General features: G+C 43.2%; 1 protein-coding gene and 1 long non-coding RNA gene across 2 annotated transcripts in view; one reads left to right on the forward strand and one right to left on the reverse strand.

The window, feature by feature from the left end:
* Positions 1 to 533: 533 nt before the first annotated feature.
* Positions 534 to 13,933, reverse strand: LOC123768949 (transient receptor potential cation channel subfamily A member 1 homolog). Its single transcript, XM_045759820.2, has 9 exons — positions 13,547 to 13,933; positions 12,536 to 12,591; positions 12,261 to 12,348; positions 9,254 to 10,960; positions 8,057 to 8,262; positions 4,364 to 4,619; positions 2,625 to 2,757; positions 1,952 to 2,092; positions 534 to 1,404 (listed from the first exon to the last, which is right to left on the reverse strand). Exons 2-9 carry the CDS (start codon positions 12,588 to 12,590, stop codon positions 625 to 627), a joined length of 3,366 nt encoding a protein of 1,121 aa, XP_045615776.2. The 5' UTR covers position 12,591; positions 13,547 to 13,933; the 3' UTR covers positions 534 to 624.
* LOC123768953 (uncharacterized) overlaps positions 6,382 to 20,581 on the forward strand; it is a 77,334-nt gene continuing 63,134 nt past the window's right edge. The window contains exon 1 of the long non-coding RNA XR_011223630.1: positions 6,382 to 7,631. This is a non-coding gene — a long non-coding RNA (uncharacterized lncRNA). The remainder of the gene's footprint in view (positions 7,632 to 20,581) is intronic.

The following is a 20,581-nucleotide window of genomic DNA, read 5'->3' on the forward strand; positions in this document are numbered from 1 at the left end:
ATTATCCATAATCATTTGTAAATTAATTATAATATACATTTTCCTTAGTAAAATTTAAGTCTTTAAGATGTATATTTGTCACTGACAAGGAATTTTGATGTATACTTGTATTAAGTATTAAGATGTATGCTTGTCACTGACAAAGTATTAAGATGTATACTTGTCATTGACATAAAACATTAAGATGTATACTTGGTTCTGATAAAGTATTAAGATATATACATGCTACACGGAGCAGTCTCCGTGGTGTAGTGGTAAGACACTCGCCTGGCGTTCCGCGAGCGCTATGTCATGGGTTCGTATCCTGGCCGGGGAGGATTTACTGGGCGCAATTCCTTAACTGTAGCCTCTGTTTAACGCAACAGTAAAATGTGTACTTGGATGAAAAAACGATTCTTCGCGGCAGGGGATCGTATTCCAGGGACCATAGGATTAAGGACTTGCCCGAAACCCTACGCGTACTAGTGGCTGTACAAGAATGTAACAACTCTTGTATATATCTCAAAAAAAAAAAAAAAAAAAAAAAAAAAAAAAAAATACTAACGAATAGTCTTAACCTGGAAACTCTACAAGAAATAGTTTTCTTTAAGAAATTTAAAAAAAAAGGTGATCCCAAAATCCGGCTTAAAAGGTTCCATACTTCTTTTTCTTGGTTTGATTTTTAATATCGGCGAGTAAAGCATAAATGTCTTTATATTGTTGTTTAATATGTTTAAGTGCATTGTCATCTTTAGCGTCTTCTAGGAGCTTGCTAAATGTTTTCATCATTTGGAACAGTCTATCCATTTCTTCGTGAACAGAACTTTGGTCCAGACCTTCCTCGTCCTTCTCTGGCACTGTAACTTCTGTATTTCCGAAATATTTGTCTACGAATGTGGGATCTTTGTTGACTTTCGACCATTTGTTACAGGCGTAGGACCGGCGAACGAGGGGAAAGCATATATCAAGCCGGAATATCAATCCAACTCTGAGTGAGACTCTCCTGAAGCTGAGAGAGTATTGTTTGTCATCAACGTGTGCCTCACTTTGCCTGCTGATCAAACTCATTATTAACGAGACCACAGTGGTGACAAACAGGAAGAAGATGATGTTGGTCTCGAAAGGATACTGGAGCTGAGGTCTGACGAAGATATCACCGTAGTCGAGATCAAGGATCATCCAAGCCAGGGAGCTTCCTACTGCCTGTGGGAACGTCTTGAAGTTGTCCTGCTCCTTAAGCAGAAGGTTGAATATAAATGCAAAGATTAGAACAAACATGATCACAAAGAAAAGAACCCTCAAGAATATCTTCAAGATGTCTTTTAAGACGGGCAGGAACTCCGTCATGAATGTTTGGTTGACGGAATTGAGTAGACAGAGCCATGCCAGGAGCACTGTCACCACGCCACACTGCCATGCCGTCTCCTGCAAAACCATCTTAATGTTACAAAGTGTTACTCATTAACCTTAAAAATAAGTAGTTCTTTTAGCTTATGCCCAAGACACATTGGTTATTAGTGATTTTATATATTGTTAACAATTTTTGTACCTACTAAGTAATCACTGTATGTTGTTGTTGTTGTCTTAGATTCAGCTACTGGGAACAAAAGTTCCAAGTAGCACGGGCTACGGCGAGCCCGTAGTGGACTTACCTGACAGGAGTAGGGCTGTAACTTAATCACTGTAACATGCTCCTATGTATATATTTCTCTCTTCAGTCTCTTCCATTATTTCCTTCTCTCCCTCTCCCCCGTCCTTCCTTGTCTCCCACTCTCCCTACTCTCACCTCTCCCCATCTTTCCCTATTCCCTCCCCTTCCCCACCATCTCACAAAATAACTCAAGAACATGATAAGTCTATAAATATATTTTGACCGTATGCCAGAATTAACAGTGTTAATTAACAGGGGACACAGGTTTGATCCCATCACACGGCCTCAATATGTATTCATTTAAGCAGAGATGTTTCTCACCGGCTGGACGGCCCCGAGAGAGAGTCGACACTCTGGTGCGAGTCCCAGAGGAGAGAAGATCAACACAAGAGTACAGATCAACTGAAAACTCTTGGCCATAACCTGGCCGGCGGTGTCAGGGGTGAAGTACATCTCTCGCAGCTGTGGAAGATATTTGATCTCATCAAAGTTCCATGGTTACCGTCAACATTTACAATGTGTTCAAGTATGTTTATTGAGACAAGAAAATATACATCTCAAAGGGATAGAGAAGCTTAGGCTATTTCTACCCCCAAAGGGATAGAGAAGCTTAGGCTATTTCTACCCCCCAAAGGGATAGAGAAGCTTAGGCTATTTCTACCCCCCAAAGGGATAGAGAAGCTTAGGCTATTTCTACCCCCCAAATGGATAGAGAAGCTTAGGCTATTTCTACCCCCCAAAGGGATAGAGAAGCTTAGGCTATTTCTACCCCCAAAGGGATAGAGAAGCTTAGGCTATTTCTACCCCCCAAAGGGATAGAGAAGCTTAGGCTATTTCTACCCCCCAAAGGGATAGAGAAGCTTAGGCTATTTCTACCCCCCAAAGGGATAGAGAAGCTTAGGCTATTTCTACCCCCCCAAACAATGTGTTTAATATCGACTGATGCAAGTACTGTATTCAAAGTAATACATTTGCAACTCTCCAATTGACTCACTTTGTATATGAAGTAGAGTTCTTGCAGAGATATCCAGATACAGGAGAAGTACAGCGAAATGTAGAACCTCCTCGGTGTCTCCAAATGGTCCTGACTCCATATTTCATCACAGCTACTTATGTGCTTAATATTCCTGTACGAAATATTAGCTGAATAAGCTTTACTGAAAGCACTAAAGAACTTTTAAATAATTTACGAAAATCACCGTAGATTTTACGAAGGATAATACAAATGACAATTACTAAAAGATAAAAGAAAACTAATGCATCAAAGAGCAAAATGTACAGGACCTACAACATTTTACATAATGACCAATAATAATAACAGGACCATAAGACAGCCTCAGGGAACCTACACAACCTACCACAGGGAGTAGGTAGGAACAGAACATCATAAGCAACATAACCGGATAAAGATCAACAAAAGTGTTCAAACACATTTTGAAAACTCTTTAATTCCAGCAAAGGAAGTTGTATACAGTATAAATTTTTTCGGTATAATAATCACTGAAAATGAATAACGATGGAATAAAAAAACTTATCAAGTGAATGGTTCGTTCTCGACTCAATCGGGAATTCTGGACGGGACAGAAGTTGTTGGGCACGTTTCCTGTCACCTAATGCTTCTGTTCACCTAGCAGCAAATAGGCACCCCAGGAGTTATAGTTAGCTTATTGTGAGGTTGCATCCTAGGGAGGGTTAATAGTTCGACCTTGATATAAACCTAACATTAAATATTATATATATATATATATATATTATATATATATATATATATATATATATATATATATATATATATATATATATATATATATATATATATATATACATATACATATACAGGCTGCCTGTCCCCGACAAATTGAGATTAATTATTATATAAATAAATTAAGAATAGATAAATATTTCTAAAAGAAAACAAGATGTTTACAAAGTACTTTAAAATCCAACCTGTGGTAAGTTCCAAGCCTAAGGCAGCCCTTGTGCGCCATAGATGCCTGCCTATTGGTTCCATCTCCAGCCGGCACAGAAATGGTTTGGCACGTTTCGTTTCACCCAAATGCCTCTGTTCACCTAGCAGCCAGCAAACAGGTACCCGGGAGTTAGGTAACTGTTGTGGGGTTGCATCTATGGAGGGTAGGTAGTTGGGTTAGGGGTGGGGGCGGTGATAATCTAAGCACAGGCTTTGTGTCGTGACAACCCCCGTGAGAATAGCTGGAGCTACCTCATCCCTTTGTGTATTTATACCGCAATAAACTTTTTGGAGATATATAAAAGAGTGTTACATTCTTGTACAGTCACTAGTACGCGTAGCGTTTCGGGCAGGTCCCTGGAATACGATCCCCGCCGCGAAGAATCGTTGTTACAACCAAGTACACATTTACTGTTGAGTTAAACAGAGGCTACAGTTAAGGATTTGCGCCCAGTAAATCCTCCCCGGCCAGGATACGAACCCATGACACAGCGCTCGCGGAACGCCAGGCGAGTGTCTTACCACTACAGCCACGGGACTATTTCAATTTCATGTCGTGACAACGGAAATTAATTAATATACCGCCTTCATCAGCGCTACTTATAAGTGTGAGGTAAATGGATCCTCTGATTATAATAATGGAAGGTCGAGTCTTATCAAATGTTTTTAGCTCAGGCCACAGGGTTTACCACCTCTTAATTATCATTCTAAATGTGATTCTGTTCTTCGATAACATTACTCACAGAGAAGCCGACATCACTCACCGGACGGTGGCCATGTAGCCCACGAGGAACACAAAATGGAGCATATCCATCAGTATAAAGAAACAATGGATCCAACAGATATAGGAACTCCACTTGTAACTGAGCCAGGCTTGGGTCAGCTGGTCATGTAGGAGGTCATTCCTCATGCCTTGGATCATGTGTGTCACCGGGTGGTTCTTATACTTGCTCTCGGGATACCGCTCTATTGCTTTATGATGTAATTTGCCGCTCTTAACAAATGGACTCTCACCCTCATCTGGAAGTCAAATTTGAGACATTAGTAGCTAAAGTTATTAGATTGATATTCTTTATGTCACAGTTGCTGGGTTTAAATAATCTTCAAATGATAAAGTATCTTATTATTAAATTTGAAATAGCTACTTAGCACAAATATATAATTTATATAAACGATATGCAACTCATATCCAAAAATTACCTGTCCAAATGTACTGAAAAAAAATTGCAAATACCTGGGGTTAAATTTTAGATTTCCAATAAGATGTCTTTCATTATAATTCATCATATCTACATTTTAAACTGTATGAAGTCTGCCTACACCACATCACAACCTAATGCATTCCACCTGTTAACTACTCTGACACTGACAAAGTTATTTCTTATGTTCCTGTGGTTCATTTGGGTACTCTGTTTTCACCTTTGTTCCCTTGTTCAAGTACCGTGTGTGTGTGTGTGTACAGGAGCTACCTAGTAGGATGGGGGGCGCTAGTAGAGTGCTGGGGCCAGATTCTCGAAAACACTTACTCAAGCACTTACGAACGTGTACATCTTTCCTCAATCTTTGACGGCTTTGGTTACATTTACTAAACAGTTTACAAGCATGAAAACTTCCCATTCAACTGTTATTATTGTTATAAACAGCCTCCTGGTGCTTCGGAGCTCATTAACTTTAATAATTGGAAACAAAGCCGCCAAAGATTGAAAAAAGATGTTCAGGTTCGTAAGTGTTTGCGCAAGTGCTTTCGTGAATCTGGCCCCAGATTCCTCTTCTTATAACTTATTGGCTTACAGCACCATATTATTATTTAGGGTTTTCTCTTTACAGTTTATGCTGAATGCCCACATTCTCAAATGTTTATTCTTGAAACCTGGATATTCTAAAAAAAAAAGTCTTGATAATCTATAGCAGTAATAATTAAGTAATAATATAAATAAAGTGCTAATCGTAGAAAACTATATAAAGCTGATGGTATTACAGAATATTCAAGAGTTCCTAGATATCATTCAGGATGCAATTACAAGCCACAAAACTAGTGGTTAAAAATAATCAGATTCTTCGTGGAGTTTATAATGGGACATAAGACTAAAGAAGCAGTGAGAAAATCTAAATTTCAAATAATCTTGACAATCAGAACATTCTACAAGAAAATCCATTGTTGTTAATGGAAGAATGTAGTTCTTACAATAAGGTGAAAAGCTCTGATCCATTAAGAAGCCATGAGTTAAACTTGCGTGGCCAATACACAGCCTAGCCAAAGATATTTTCCACTTGCAGTGTTGGTGACAAGGAGGGCTGAAGATATTGGACACATTTGATAGTATGTAAATTTGTAATTTTTGATAATTACCCACTTTTATCCCCAACGGTTGCTAACTGTATTATGAATGACGGCAGAAATTAAAGTAAGAAATTAGTTTCTATAGATGAGACGGCCATAAATGATTTCTTTAGCAGCAACGTCCGCGAGGATATTATTTGAGGCTACAGCAACATGGCTGGGAACCGAAGAAATCTGAATTGTCTTAAATCTGTTAAAGATGAGATACAGCCAGAGTTGGATTTCGATCATTATGAGATGAGAATGGGAAGTAGATTTGCACCGAGAGTTAACTACAAGAACGTAATCAACGAAGCGACGTAAACAATTGACGGATTTGTCAACAAAAGTGGAAGCTTCGTACTTTCATTACTTAACTGGCAATGCATTGAGTATTCTTTATCTAAGTGGTGACCCGGAACACTATTAGTATACAAACCAACGGAAGACACGACAAAATTAGGAAATTATTAGACAGGTGAAATATCTGGTGATGTCTAGGTAAACAAAGGTAACATCAAGATATGTCGACTGCGATGGTTCCCACAGTCTGTGGGAACCATCAATAGCCCGCTAGCTGACGAAATGCCTCGCAAGCCTCCACATGGTATGTAGGTGCTCGAACGAGTAAGGTAGTTAAGTGCGCATGAGCAGGAATTCACGCTCTATCAATGATGAGAGTGCTCTCCCATACGACCCAACGCTCTGTTAGTGAAGCACTGCATCAAGGTCAGCACGCAGTGAATGGTGTATGTCACACCTCCACCGACCGCATAAGCGTCAGCTGTGGTGCACACCTCACTCAGTAACACGGAGCATCACCAACCAGACATTTGTCACGGTCATTAGCACGCCCAACGAGTCGGCAACTCTCGCTAGCTCACAGCTGGCCTTGGGCAGGAGTGCACCTGCTCCACGCCACTCCACAACCACACACCATTTACCTGAGAGCCAGGACAGGAAACCGGCGGCTTATCGAAGGTCCCCCATTTACCTTGATCTTTTCCAGTTGTACTTTAAAAGTTAACAGAGTTTTGGCATTTACGGCTTGGGCGGGAAGACGGTTCCATGGGTTTATAACCCTGAGGGTGAAAAAGCATCTCCGGTTCTCAGTCAGGAGATGCTTCTCAGTCCTTTTACGAAGTCAACACCGGAAAATGCTGCTGCAGCAATGGAAGGCCTAGTTACCAAATGAAAGAAAACACGCTAATTAAAGCCTTAATTAATAGGAGATGCTTTACACCCATAGGGTTGTAAACCCGTGGAACCGCCTTCCCGTCGAAGCTGTAAACTCCAAAACTCTGTTGGGTTCTAAAATACAGCTGGAAAAGATCATCAGGACAAATCCTGATATGAGGATTTGCTTGATTATCATATGAGGCGACATATGACAAGCCGCCGGTTTCCTGTCCTTGTCGAAGCCACTAGTATTTAGTGGCCTCTCAGGTAAAACCAATGCACTTGAGCTGACAATTAACAAGACATATATGAAATCAGATAATTCCGAACCTAATATAGGGGCAGCGCGCAACAGAGAAGGATAATATGAGTAGCAGCCTGATGGATAGTGACACACTGAACAGTAAACGCAAATAATACCAAAGAGGAAGAAGACAGACCATGCAAGAGGAATGTGAACCACAAGGATCTGAAGCTGAACAACAAAGACGCATCGCAGCGGCAACAGCCTGTGACTGACATGCAAACTCAAGGTAAGACGAACAGTTTCTGGTGTTAAACAACAGCAGAATGGATGCACAAAATGAATGCATCATATCCGAGCGCATCATACCCGAGTGCATCATACCTGCATGTATCATACCTGAGTGCATCATACCTGCATATATCATACCTGCATGTATCATACCTGAGTGCATCATACCTGCATGTATCATACCTGAGTGCATCATACCTGCATGTATCATACCTGAGTGCATCATACCTGCATGTATCATACCTGAGTGCATCATACCTGCATGTATCATACCTGAGTGCATCATACCTTCAATGCATTGAATTTAAATAACAATTTGTCCTTAATAATAATGCTTTGATGGTTTTTTTAACATAAATAAATATCAAGGAATGATAGCAAATCAATATATTATATCATCAAATCATTCCCATAAAACTATACCTTCAGGAAGCCAATAGTTGTCCTCGAACAATGTAAAATCATATAGTACATTCTTTTTGTCTTCTGAAATGTACTTCTTCAGTAGCTGAAGGGAGAGTTTCGGGTAGGTTTTCACAAGGGTACTGACATTCAGACACTCTTCCTTCATCCCTGTGTGGAATGGTACATCCCACCATGAACTGTTCATGATAACCTCTAAGACTTTCCTGTAGGAGAAGATAAGGTGAGGTAATTATCAGGGGGGAACGCAAAGTCAGTATGGCTACATAGACGAGGGAAAGGAACTATCAGGAGATAGAGCGCCAAGCCATTTGCGACTATACAGCACTTGGAAGGGGTCAGGATAAGGGTTTGAGATGGGGGGTGGAAAAATGGTGTCCAACCACTTGGACGGTCGGGGATTGAACGCCGACTTGCATGAAGCGAGACCGTCGCTCTGCCGTCCAGCCCAAGTAGTTGGTCTGTTGGAGGAGAGAACATTAGCATTCCCTTTTTCTTTTATTCAGATTCGTTTGATATGTTGACCTTCCTCTCCATAAATCACATCTCATGCTTACCTTATATAATCACAAGCTCAGTTATTTGTACTACTGCGCAGTACATGATCACTAGAATAACTGCTGTGGAGAATATGATCACTAGAATAACTGCTGTGGAGAATATGATCACTGCGATCACTACAGTAGAGTAAATGATCACTGAGATCACTACTGTGGAGTATATGATAACTGTGATCCCAATCTTCATTGAGAACTGGAAATACAATTAGGAAATCGCTCAAAAGAAACCCCAGAGAAATTTGGAGAAATGCAATAAAAAATCCGCCTGTTTCTGACTTTGTTACTCGGGAAAAAGTAGTCGAATCCGCTAAACAAATTGACGTTTCTTTGGACAAAGGAATATTGGCCTTGATAGGTTAGGCTAGGCTACTGGTGAGGAAAACCACTTGAAATTTGGCGCTTCAGTTTAGGCAAAACAACTTAAAATTTGGCGCTAGTCATGTAGTAAGAACGTGTTGGGATATTGATCACAGTCATGTCTCTGCTTTCAACATAATAATTAATGTATTAACGCTTTGCGTAATAGTGGCTTTAGGCATTGTATGTACTAGCTCTATCTATAAATTCATCAATTTTTGCATCAACCCTTGTACGTATGTATTTTACCTAAATAAACATTTGAATAAATTCAACTTACCTGTGCTTGTTCTCGAGAGCTTCTTGAAAATATTTTCTCAAGTTTGTCGTTAATAGCCTCACTTTAACTTCTAAGTTGACTTCATCACCGTATTTATTCTTCGAACTCTCGTCTGGATTTACTGACTTCGACTTTCTCTTCTCAATTTTCTTCATATGCTCATGCAGGAAGTCTAGTGACGTATTTTGTAAAAGAAGATCAATAATTTTCAGATTCTCATCATTCTGAGAGCCTAGTTCGTTGTACCTCTTGAAAGCTTTATCAAGGGGAAAATGTTTATCTTTGTTGAACACCAGGAGAGGTGCTTTACTCTTACTGATCAGGAATTTGCAAGAATCCAAGCAACCTTGGCTCACAGCAACGTGTAGTGCAGTATCACCCATGTTATCTTGCTTGTGCATTGATAAGTGAACCAGTTCTTGTATAATCGTCGCATCTTTGTGTTTTGCAGCTACATGTAAGGGGGTTTGACCATCCTTGTCCTGAACTGAAGGATTTATTCCATGTTGATTCAAATATGAACGAATCAGTTTGACAACCCTTCTATTATTGCTCTGCGCTGCCATGTGGAGTGGAGTCTCACCATTGCTATTAATTTTCATAAGAGACCTAGCATTTTTCTCGACTATTTTTTGGCAGACATCCGGTAAGCTCTTTTTGGCAGCTGCGTGCAAGGGAAATAATTTATTTGGAGAGTCTGTTACTGATGCTCCCGCCTGCAGCAGCTCATCAATACACTGATAAGAATGGCATGAAATAGCATGATAAAGCGGCGTTCCTGTTGATTTTTGTGGGTTCACTTCATGCACAAACTCATCATTTATTGCAGCTTTAACAGTTGGAATACGAAGCAGACACTTCAAGCAGGCTGTGCTTTTATTGTGCACAGCATAATGAAGAACCCCCTTTCCTGCCTTGTCTTTAAGGCTTAAATCAGTTTGTGTAGCTAAAAGTTGGACACATGTAAGCCTATTTAAACGAAGCGCCTCGAGAATTGGAGTTTTGCCGGTTATATCTTTTAGTGAAGGATTTGCATCTTTTTCGAGCAAGAACTCTAATGTCTTATAATAACCACTTGAAGCTGCATAATGCATAGCTGTTTTCTCATCCTTATCAGCAACATTAATATCTGAACCAATTAAGATCCGGCAACAGTCATAGTGACCCCGCATTACGGAAAGCATAAACGGTGTACGGCCATCTTTGTTTTTCACATCAAGCTGGTTTTTAGCATGATCTTTACCATCAACTTTCTTTTTAGCATTGCTAATCAAGATCTCACAGCATGCCTGATAACCTGCCTGGGCCGCATAGTGTAAGGGCAGGAACTTCTCATTATCTTTCATACGCGTTTTAGCTCCTTTATTAATTAATAGTTCCACAATACCTTCATGCCCACTAATTGCGGCTAAATGGAGAGGAGTTCGATTATTTTTGTCTTGTTTATTTATGTTTGTTAATTCTTGATCAAGTAGTTCCTCACATTTAGTATAATTTCCAGTGCTTGCAAACTGGTGGAGGGTTGCTTCAGTGTCACAGTTGTGTAAGCTGGATATGTGGTCGCCTAGGCCGTCTCCAGCATCTACTGTTGGTGGAGTGACTTGGGCTGGGGGCGTACTGGCAGCATCTTCACCAGTATTGTCAGTTATTGGCAATAATGCCACAGTTTCTTTACCATCAACTTTCTTATCGGCGTCCGTCTCTGTTCTGAAAAGGAACATATCTTAAGTGGCCAATACAAAATGTATGTGATCATTTATTTTTGTATCTACTTGGTACATTTTTAGGAATCAGCTTTACTATACACTATCATCACTGTAACCATCAACACCACACACGACATTTGTCCTTACTCAACCCGTCCTCAGACCAAGTCCATTCCATCCAGCGGTCGACCCCAAAGACGCATTCATAAATTTTAACATGCTATTCATTAAAAATAGTAATTTTCTCAAATATAAATTAATATTGTTATATATTCAAATGTAAATTAATATTATTATATATTAGCAAACTCTGCATATTTAGGCATTGGTTAGGTTAGGTGTTTAGGTTCTGTTGGCGATTATTTGTATTTGTAGTACGTGGGTGAAGCATTTACAGCGTTGTGGTTCGAACACAAGTCGTCAGTGAAGCACTTGTTCCGGAAGTGTTCGAACGTCATCAGTTGTGAGTCGTGTGTAAACCGTTTTTCACTGATAAACAGGGGATTTGGTGGGTGCATGGAATGGATTTTGAGTCTTTGTTTATGAGGACGGGCTACATTACTCGATACTTGCTGAAGTTTGGTCTAGTGGCTTAGATTTTCAAAAGTGAATTATTCTTTTGGCCTTCCCTTCACCACCTTGAATATCTTTCACCACCATCCCTACCACTCACCAACACCCCTTTCTTCGCCACAATCCCAACCCTTCACCACCATCCCTACCCTTCACCACCATCCCTACCCTTCACCACTTCCCCTACCCTTTACCACCTTCCCTAATCTTCACAGTCTTCCATGCCATTCACCATATTTCCTATTCGTCACCACTTTCATCACTGTAACCATCTTTCACTAAACTACATAAGACGAACTAACATTTAATCACAAAGAAAATAATATCCCGGGTGAATTCTAGTGAGGCCGGAGTCTGGTGTTTAGCAAGACAGGAAATTGATATAGTTTGCCATTTCATACGAAGGATGAGCATAGAGGTTGATCCCGACCCGCCTATGACCATCCCACCCCAGACAACCACTAGGCACCCTGCAAAGTTTTGCAAAGCTATCTCAAGCTTGTTGTTGTTTAAGATTTGCTACCTGGAACAAAAAGTTCTAAGTAGCACGGGCTATGGTGAGCCCGTAGTTATCTCAAGCGTCTGGATATATATATATATATATATATATATATATATATATATATATATATATATATATATATATATATATATATATATATATAAAATAACACAGATATATATATATATATATATATATATATATATATTAATAATGCTAGACCAACCTTCCTCGATATGTGGGATTTCTAGTGCCTGTTAATGATTCTGGATTGTTTCTATGGCTATTGGAGCCACCAGCTTCCATGTCCTGATCTGGAAAAAAAAAATTCTTGTGAGGTGCACTTATATAACGATATCATATCTTGGAAATATTAATGTCCTTTCGCATATAGGTTCAAATCCTCATCAAGATCCTTATAAATTTGCTCAATATTATTATTTTTATTATTATTATTATTATTATTATTATTATTATTATTATTATTATTATTATTATTACCTGAGGCTTCCGGCCCAGCCAGCCTCCGGAAGTTAGTCCTCAACCAGCTCTTCATTCTGAAAATTTGTGAAGGTATTAATTTCTGAGAGAAAGTATTAGATCAATGAGTCCTAACACCAATCTTCTCTATATGTGTTATGCTCGTCATTGCTTGGGAAGCAAATTTAAAAATTCACAATTTTTAAAGTTCTTTTTACAATTTGTGCCTGAGGCTTCTCGCAAAGTGACGTGTTACGCTGAAGCTCTCGCCAACATCTGCGGAGGCAGCATAATTGCAAATATATAGTAGCAGGTTGGATATAATGCGATGAAGAATGAGGTGATGCCCCGGTAGTACAGTCTGGTAATTCATTTTCGACTCACACTCTGGAATTCCGGGTTCGAATCCCGAGCAGGATATAAATGGTGGGCCCGTTTCCTATCCCCTAATGCCTCTGTTTACCTAGTAGTAAATATATGCACAGGAGTTAAGTCTGTTGATTGATTGTTGCTGCCGGAGGTGAATAAGTTTATTGTGCACCCCATACTCATCCTGTGAGCGGTAGCGCAAAAATGGATCACAGAGGGCACAAAAGGTCTTTATCAGACCTCAACGGAGATTATTACATTAACAATTACATCTAACCTGCAAACCTTATAATTACACTTGCTTACACTCCACACCCCAGAAGTGACTCGAACCCATACTGCCAGGAGCACTATGCAACTGGTGTACAGGAGACCTTAACCGCTTGACTCGATGAAATACCTTATCCGCTCGACTTGATGAAATATCTGAGCCCCAAATTTTCACGAGAGCTGAATTAGGTTAAATTCAGACAACTTTCCTATACTTTTGTATAGGCTGATGACAGAGTGGTTACAGTACTGGAGACGCCAAGGAACATGGAGGCCCTGGCTGACCGAGTTCGATTCCTTCAGGCGTCCAGAGTTTTTTAATGCATGTTAGCTTGGGTAAAATTCAAGCTTGACACGCATATTACAAAATAACACAGATAATGAAATTCTGACCTTTGAAAATATGATGACGTGATCACACCCAAGACAACTTGTGGGGGGGTAGGGGTTCAATTCCCGGCCAGAGCGAAACGTTTGGGCACGTTTCCGTTCACCTGTTCACTCGGAAGATCACCAATGGGTCGCATCCAGTAGACGTTAGCTTCGTGAGACCTCCATAAGCCAATAGTCAGACTGATCTCACCCTCCTCCCTCGAGAATGGGAAACCTGTTGTTGGAGATTTACACAACGTTCTAAGCTGATGACACAACTTAAAGGACTTGTGGGTGTAGCGTGCGGGTACACACACACACTGGTCCCCACCACCAACACTTGTGGGGTGGTTGCCATCAACACTGGCACCTTTGTACAAGGGGGGTGCCACCTCACGCAAAGGTACTCTTCATTACTGACATTCTAATGATGTTCTCTATTTACAAATCAACCTTTATTTTCATTACGTATACGGATTGACTTACATAGAGTGAGTTTGGAAGCTAATAAATTAAAACAAGAATAACTGTAAATTAAATATTATATTGTAAATTGGCACATTGCAATGATAGCTCCGCGGTGTGTGAGTGTCTGTCCGCCAGACGTACGATAATGTGGTGCTAGGTTAAAATAATCCTATAATAAAATAATATTCTTTAAAAAAAATATGATTTATTAAGATGAATTCATCGTAAGACTTAAAACAAAGTAGAATGTCTTAAACCAGATTGATATTCTGGTCAAATTCTCCTAAACTTGCCATAAACGCTGTGTGTATTAGTGGCTTTAGGTATTGTATGTATCAGCTCTATCTATAAATCCAACATTATGTTTGTAACTCATCTTCTATGTATGTACTTTTACCTGAATAAACATTTGAATGTTTGAATTTGAACTGTTTACAAAACTCAAGTGACCTTGCTGAGATACCAATTTACAACAAAAAACTAGAGTTTTAGCTCCAGCCATTGCATTCCTCTACAAAAAAATCACGTAAATTCCAAACCTTTTCAGATATTCTTAAAAAAAAGGGCGTTTAAGGGGCTGGACCTTGTTATCGTAATTCTTCTGTCATTATGTCGCAGGTATTCCCTGCGTATATCTGTAGGGAGGGAGGAGGAGGAGGATGCTGCAAGGGATTGCGATCCTAGACGAGCTTCCATGCATGGGTGTCAAGGGGAGACTCATGAAATGGATTGAAGACTACCTCACAGGGAGGAAAGCCAAGGTCTATCTCACAGGGAGGAAAGCCACTGTCTGCTTCAACGGAGCAATCTCAAGAACAATGAATATGGAACTCGGGACTCCCCTTCCCCAAGGAGGAGTCTTAAGCCCCACACTATTTAGCATACTTATGAACACCATTACAAATATTGATTTTCCGGAAGGAACGCAACAAGTGGGGTATGCAGATGATGTCCTAATACAAGCTCCCACCTTGGGAAAAATTAAACAGTCCATTGAACTCCTTGGAAGGAAATGTATTGACCTCAGTTTCATTCTTTCCACAAACAAGACAAAAGCATACTCTCGTGTGTAGACGAGGAGTCACAATAACGTGGCTGTAAAATGTTGACCAGACCACACACTAGAAAGTGAAGAGACGATGACGTTTCGGTCCGACCTGGACCATTCTCAAGTCAATTGTGATAATCAACTTGATATGGTCCAGGACGGACCGAAGCGTTGTCGTCTCTTCACTTTCTAGTGTGTGGTTTGGTCAACATACTCTCATCACAAGCGGGGAGAAAATGAAGAACTACAAATTAATGGTTTAACACTTGAATGGGTTGACCATTATCGGTACCTTGGCGTCATTGTCAGCTCTAACAAGGGGGAAGAAAGAGCTCAACCAACTCATAGGAACATGCAAAAGTCGACTCAAATGAAAGTAAGTAATTATCAAAAGAAGGCACCAAACCGGGAAGGCTATGTAGCACCATCAAATACGCAAAATAATCAGAGGGCGCTAAATATCACCAAGGATGCCAATACGAGAACAAAAACGCATAAGGCGAACGATATCAAAAGTATCCGAGTCACCAAGAATTCTATCGAGGGACAGGTGACCGCGAGGGGCGGTCGGAAAGCAAGACACACGCTCGTCCTGGAAGTCAGGACATTCAAGAAGGACATGCACGACCGTAAGAGGGACAATGCAACTAGGACAATAAGGAGTAGGGCGGCGCTCCATCAAGTGACCATGGGTTAAGCGAGTATGGCCAATACGCAACCTCGCCAGAGCTGTTTCCCACCGCCGGTTACGGTGGAAGGAGGACGGCCACGAGGAAACACAACACTTAAGAGTACGTAGCTTGTTACCAGTAACAGACAACCAAGAAGCCTGCCAACGGGTAAGGACTGAGGAATGGATAACCGGGTAAAAGTCGGAATACGGAATGCCTTTACGAGAGATGGGACAAGAGCGGACAGCTTCCTTAGCGGCAGCATCCGCACGCTCATTTAAAGACACACCAATATGGCTGGGAACCCAACAAAACTCAACCGACTTAAATTTACTGTGAACGAGAAACAGCCAATGCTGGATCTCGACAACTACTGGATGAACCGGATTAAAGGACCCGAGAGCCATGAGGGCACTACGAGAGTCAACAACAACCACAAAGCAAGACTGACAACGAGAAAGCAGGAGACGAAGAGCATAGAGAATAGCATAAAGTTCCGCTGTAAAGATGCTAGTCTCCGGAGGCAAGCGACACATATAAGTGTGATCAGGAAAAACAACAGAGTAGCCAACACCGTCCGCTGACTTAGACCCATCGGTGAAGACAGAAACGGAGCGGGAGTGAGAAGAAAAGTGCTCGAGGAAAAGGCGTTTTAGAACCGTAGGAGGGGTAAAAGCTTTAGTGATACGGGTCAAGGAAGTACAAAACCGCGGAAGAGGGACCCTCCACGGGGGCAAAGAAGGAACAACACGAGGAGAAACATCAGAAATACGAACGGAGAGAGAATCCTGTAGGCGAGATAACCGGACAGAAAGAGGGAGGTGGTGAAGAGGAACAGGAACCGCAGGAGGGGTAAAAGTTAAAGCACGACAGAGGCGAGAGGAAGGATGTTGCAAGGACCGCGCAAGATAGCGAAGACAGTAGCGATCACGGCGGTCCTGGAGAGACAGGAAGCCAGTGTCAACATACAAGCTAAGGATGGGAGTCGAACGAAAGGCACCAGAACTGAGGCGCAACCCAGTATGGTGCAAAGCATCAAGACGGCGAAGAGTAGGAGAAGCAGACGAGTAAGCAGGGCAACCATAATCGAGCTTAGACAGGACGAGAGAGGAATGTAAAGCAAGGAGAGTGCGCCTATCTGCCCCCCAAGAAGTATGGGACAAGACCCGAAGGAGGGTAAGGGCCTTAGAGCACTCAACACGGAGGTAAGAGATATGGGGAGACCAAGACAAACGAGTGTCAAGGAATAACCCCAAAAGCTTCGCGGAATCTTTGTATTCAAGGGGATGACCATAAAGTGACAAAGAGGGACGAAGAACAACCCGTTTCCGCGTAAAAGTCATGGCACAAGTCTTAGAAGTAGAGAACTTGAAGCCATGACCTGTGGCCCAAGACGACACGGCATCAATCGCAAGTTGAAGCCGGCGTTGAAGGAGAGGCGAATCATCACCCTGACAACAAAGGGTAAGATCATCGACATAGAGAGCGGAGAAGACACCAGAAGGAAGAGAGGAAAGAAGACCATTGAGGGCAACCAGAAAAAGAGTAGTGCTCAGAACACTACCCTGGGGCACACCTTCGTATTGCTGAAAAGAGGGAGAGAGCGGTACCAAGGCGCACCCGAAAGGAACGACGAGAGAGGAAGCTGCGGAGAAAGAGAGGGAGATGACCACGAAGGCCAAAAGAATGAAGTTGAGATAGGATATGATAACGCCAAGTGGTGTCGTAAGCCTTTTCTAGGTCAAAAAGGACGGCAACAACGGAGGTCTTCGCAGCAAAAGCAGTACGAATATAGACCTCCAAGTTCACCAGGACATCTGTCGTGCTGCGGCACTTGCAGAAACCAAATTGAGAAGGGGAGAGGAGGTGATGGTGTTCCAGGAACCACATCAGACGAACGTTAACCATACGTTCAAAGAGTTTGCAGACACAACTTGTGAGAGCCATAGGGCGAAAGTCCTTAGGGGAAGTACCCAGAGACCCCGGTTTGCGAACAGGGAGGACAACGGCATCGAGCCAGTCCTCAGGGACTGACGACGACTCCCAGATCCGATTATACAGACTCAGTAAATACTGAGACGTGCTCGGAGGGAGATGGCGAAGCATCTCATAATGAATACCATCGGAGCCCGCCGCCGTAGAACCGCAGAGGGCCAGGGCAGAACGAAGTTCAGAGAGAGAGAAGGGATCATTATAGGGAAGCTGAAGATGAGTGCAGAAATCTAAAGGACGAGACTCAAGGACAGGTTTACGAAGAAGGAAAGATTGGGGAAGATGAAGACCAGAGCTAACAGAAGAAAAGTGGGAACCCAGTTCGGAAGCGACCTGCAACGGGTCCGCCACAAGAGTATCATGGAGGTGAAGGACCGGTGAAACATCGGGAACGAACTTACCCGCTATCTTGCGGATACGCTTCCAGATCTGGGCCAGAGGGGTCTCGGACGTAATTGTTGAGACATAAGATGCCCAACATTCACGTTTAGCTGTACGGATGGCCCTACGGGCCACCGCACTCGCTTTCCGAAAGAAAAGAAAAGAATCAGTCGTCTGCCTACGGCGGTGCCTCTTCCAGGCTGCACGCTTACAGCGGACAGCCCGAGCACAGTCCGCATTCCACCAGGGAACGCACTTCCGTGGACCCCGAGAGGAAGAGCGAGGAATAGAGCGGAGGGCAGCGTTGAAGACAGTGTCATGAAAAAGGAGGAGAGCGCGAGAGAGGCAGAAGGGAGAGGTCAGAGAGAGCAGCACTGAGGGTAAATAGGGTCCAGTCTGCCTTAGCAAACTGCCACCTAGGGAAAGAGAGGGAAGGGCGAAAAGAAAAAAAGGAAACAAGGATGGGGAAATGATCACTTCCATGGAGGTCATCAAGAACCTGCCACGTGAAATCTAAGTAAAGAGAAGAAGAGCAGAGAGAAAGATCAAGACAAGAAAGGGTGCGAGTCCGAGAGTCCAAATGAGTGGGCTCACCAGAATTCAGAAGAGACAGGGAAGAAGAGAGGAGAAACGGCTCAAGGAGGCGACCCCGGGTATTCGTCAGAACGTCACCCCAAAGAGAATGACGACAATTGAAGTCACCCAGCAGGAGCACAGGCTCCGGCAAGGAGTCTAGGAGGTGTTTCAAATCAGGAAGAGAGAGCGGGACACTCGGGGGGAGATAAATGGAACAAACTGTGTACCATTTCCCCACAAAGATACGAGCAGCAGAACAATGGAGAGGCGAAGGAAAAAGTAAAGGAACAAAGGGAACATCAGCCCGAATCAAGAGAGCAGAAGAATTAGAAGCCCCAGCAATGGCTGGGGGGGAGGAGAGAAAGGAATAGCCACGAAAACGACCAGGACGAGCACCAAGCATTGGCTCCTGGAGACAGACACAAAGGGGCGAAAACCGCGAAATCAGAAGTTGGAGTTCGAGGAAATTGGCGTAATAACCTCGAACGTTCCATTGAAGAATGGACAACGACGAGAAGAGAAAGGACAAAAACAGAGAACAAGGAAGAAACAAAGGCGAAAGAGCAACAGAGCACGTTAAAGAATATCAGGGTCGGGATCAGGGTCAGCAAAGTCAGGGTTAGGGGGCATGGGTAAACTGAGCAAAGACGGAGGGAAGGAAACGGGAGAACAGATCAGAGGTGGGCGGGCAGGGTCCGGAGGAGGAGGAGGAAGAGGAGGAGACAACGGAGAGGAACAGTCAAGGACAGCAGCAGGAAGAGGGGGAGTAGAAAGAGGGGAGCGCACCCCAGCAAGAGCAGCAACCGAAAGGGAAGCAGGGGCCAAAGAAACCTCCATAGCAGGAACAGGGGGCGCAAGCACTGAAACGGGAGGGGAAGGAGCAACAGAGCCAGGAGGAGGAGCTGAGGAGGAAAGCGAAGCCTTCTTACCCGCCGGGGAAGAGGAAGGAGAGGAGCCAGGCTTACGCTTCTGACTTAAAGAGACTGGTGTCCCAGCAACTACGTACCGGGCAACGGATTCCAGTGTCTCAACAGGAGAAGCCGAACGAGAGCACACACGACGGCCGTTAGGAGAGCGATGGACATCCGCTCGCACCGACAGGCGGTGGGGAGAGCCGATAGATGGAGGAAGAGGATGGGAAGGAGGATCGGAGGGGGACGAGGAAGAAGACACAGAAGACACGACAGACTGGGTAGAAGGAAGGGGAACCCCAGACAGAGGACCAGGAGGAGGATCCTTCGGGAGAGAACCCAAAGGAACAGAGGAGGGGGCAGTGGGTGCATCAGGGTCCAAGGCCCGGAAACGGTTGTGAGTCTGAGGAAGGCGGGAAGGACGAGGAGAGGAAGAGCGCAACACGCGAGCATAAGAGATATTAGCATAAGGCGGGAGCCGGCGAACCTGGCGCCTCGCCTCAGGAAAAGATAAACGCTCCCGGTGCTTCAGGTTGAGGACGGCTGCCTCAAGCTTGTAATGGACACACGCATGGGAGAAGGTAGGATGGGCCTCACCGCAGTTGAGGCAACGAGCCTGGGGAGAAGTGCACTCCGACTTAGAGTGACCTTCGCCACCACACAAAGGACAGAGAGAGACAGTCCCGGAGCAGCGGAGGGCACCATGCCCAAACCTCCAGCACTTGTTGCAGAGCCGAGGAGAAGGAATGTACTCCTGGACAGAGCACCTGGCACCAGCAAGAATGACAGAGGGTGGAAGGGTCCTACCATCAAAGGTAATCTTCACAACCCGGAGGGGTTGACGGCGACTACCACGAGGGGGACGAGTAAACGTGTCCACCTGGAGAATAGAATGGCCCTGGGCAGCGAGGATATGTCGAATATCGTCGTGGCAGTCGCGCAGGTCCCGAACACTGGTCGCAACATGGGGCGGGAGCAAAATAGTGCCAACACTGGCATTCAACTGAGC

This window comes from Procambarus clarkii, chromosome 64, assembly GCF_040958095.1.
Source record: "Procambarus clarkii isolate CNS0578487 chromosome 64, FALCON_Pclarkii_2.0, whole genome shotgun sequence".
Taxonomy (NCBI): Eukaryota; Metazoa; Arthropoda; class Malacostraca; order Decapoda; family Cambaridae; genus Procambarus; species Procambarus clarkii.

Excerpts from the sequence above, each read along its gene's own strand:
- LOC123768949 (XM_045759820.2), bottom strand. The coding sequence starts at position 12,590 with ATGAAGAGCTGGTTGAGGACTAACTTCCGGAGGCTGGCTGGGCCGGAA. Across the intron at positions 12,349-12,535 it reads GGCTGGGCCGGAAGCCTCAG|ATCAGGACATGGAAGCTGGT; the intron begins GTAATAATAATA and ends TTTTTTTTCCAG. Across the intron at positions 2,758-4,363 it reads GGCTACATGGCCACCGTCCG|GAATATTAAGCACATAAGTA; the intron begins GTGAGTGATGTC and ends TATTTCGTACAG.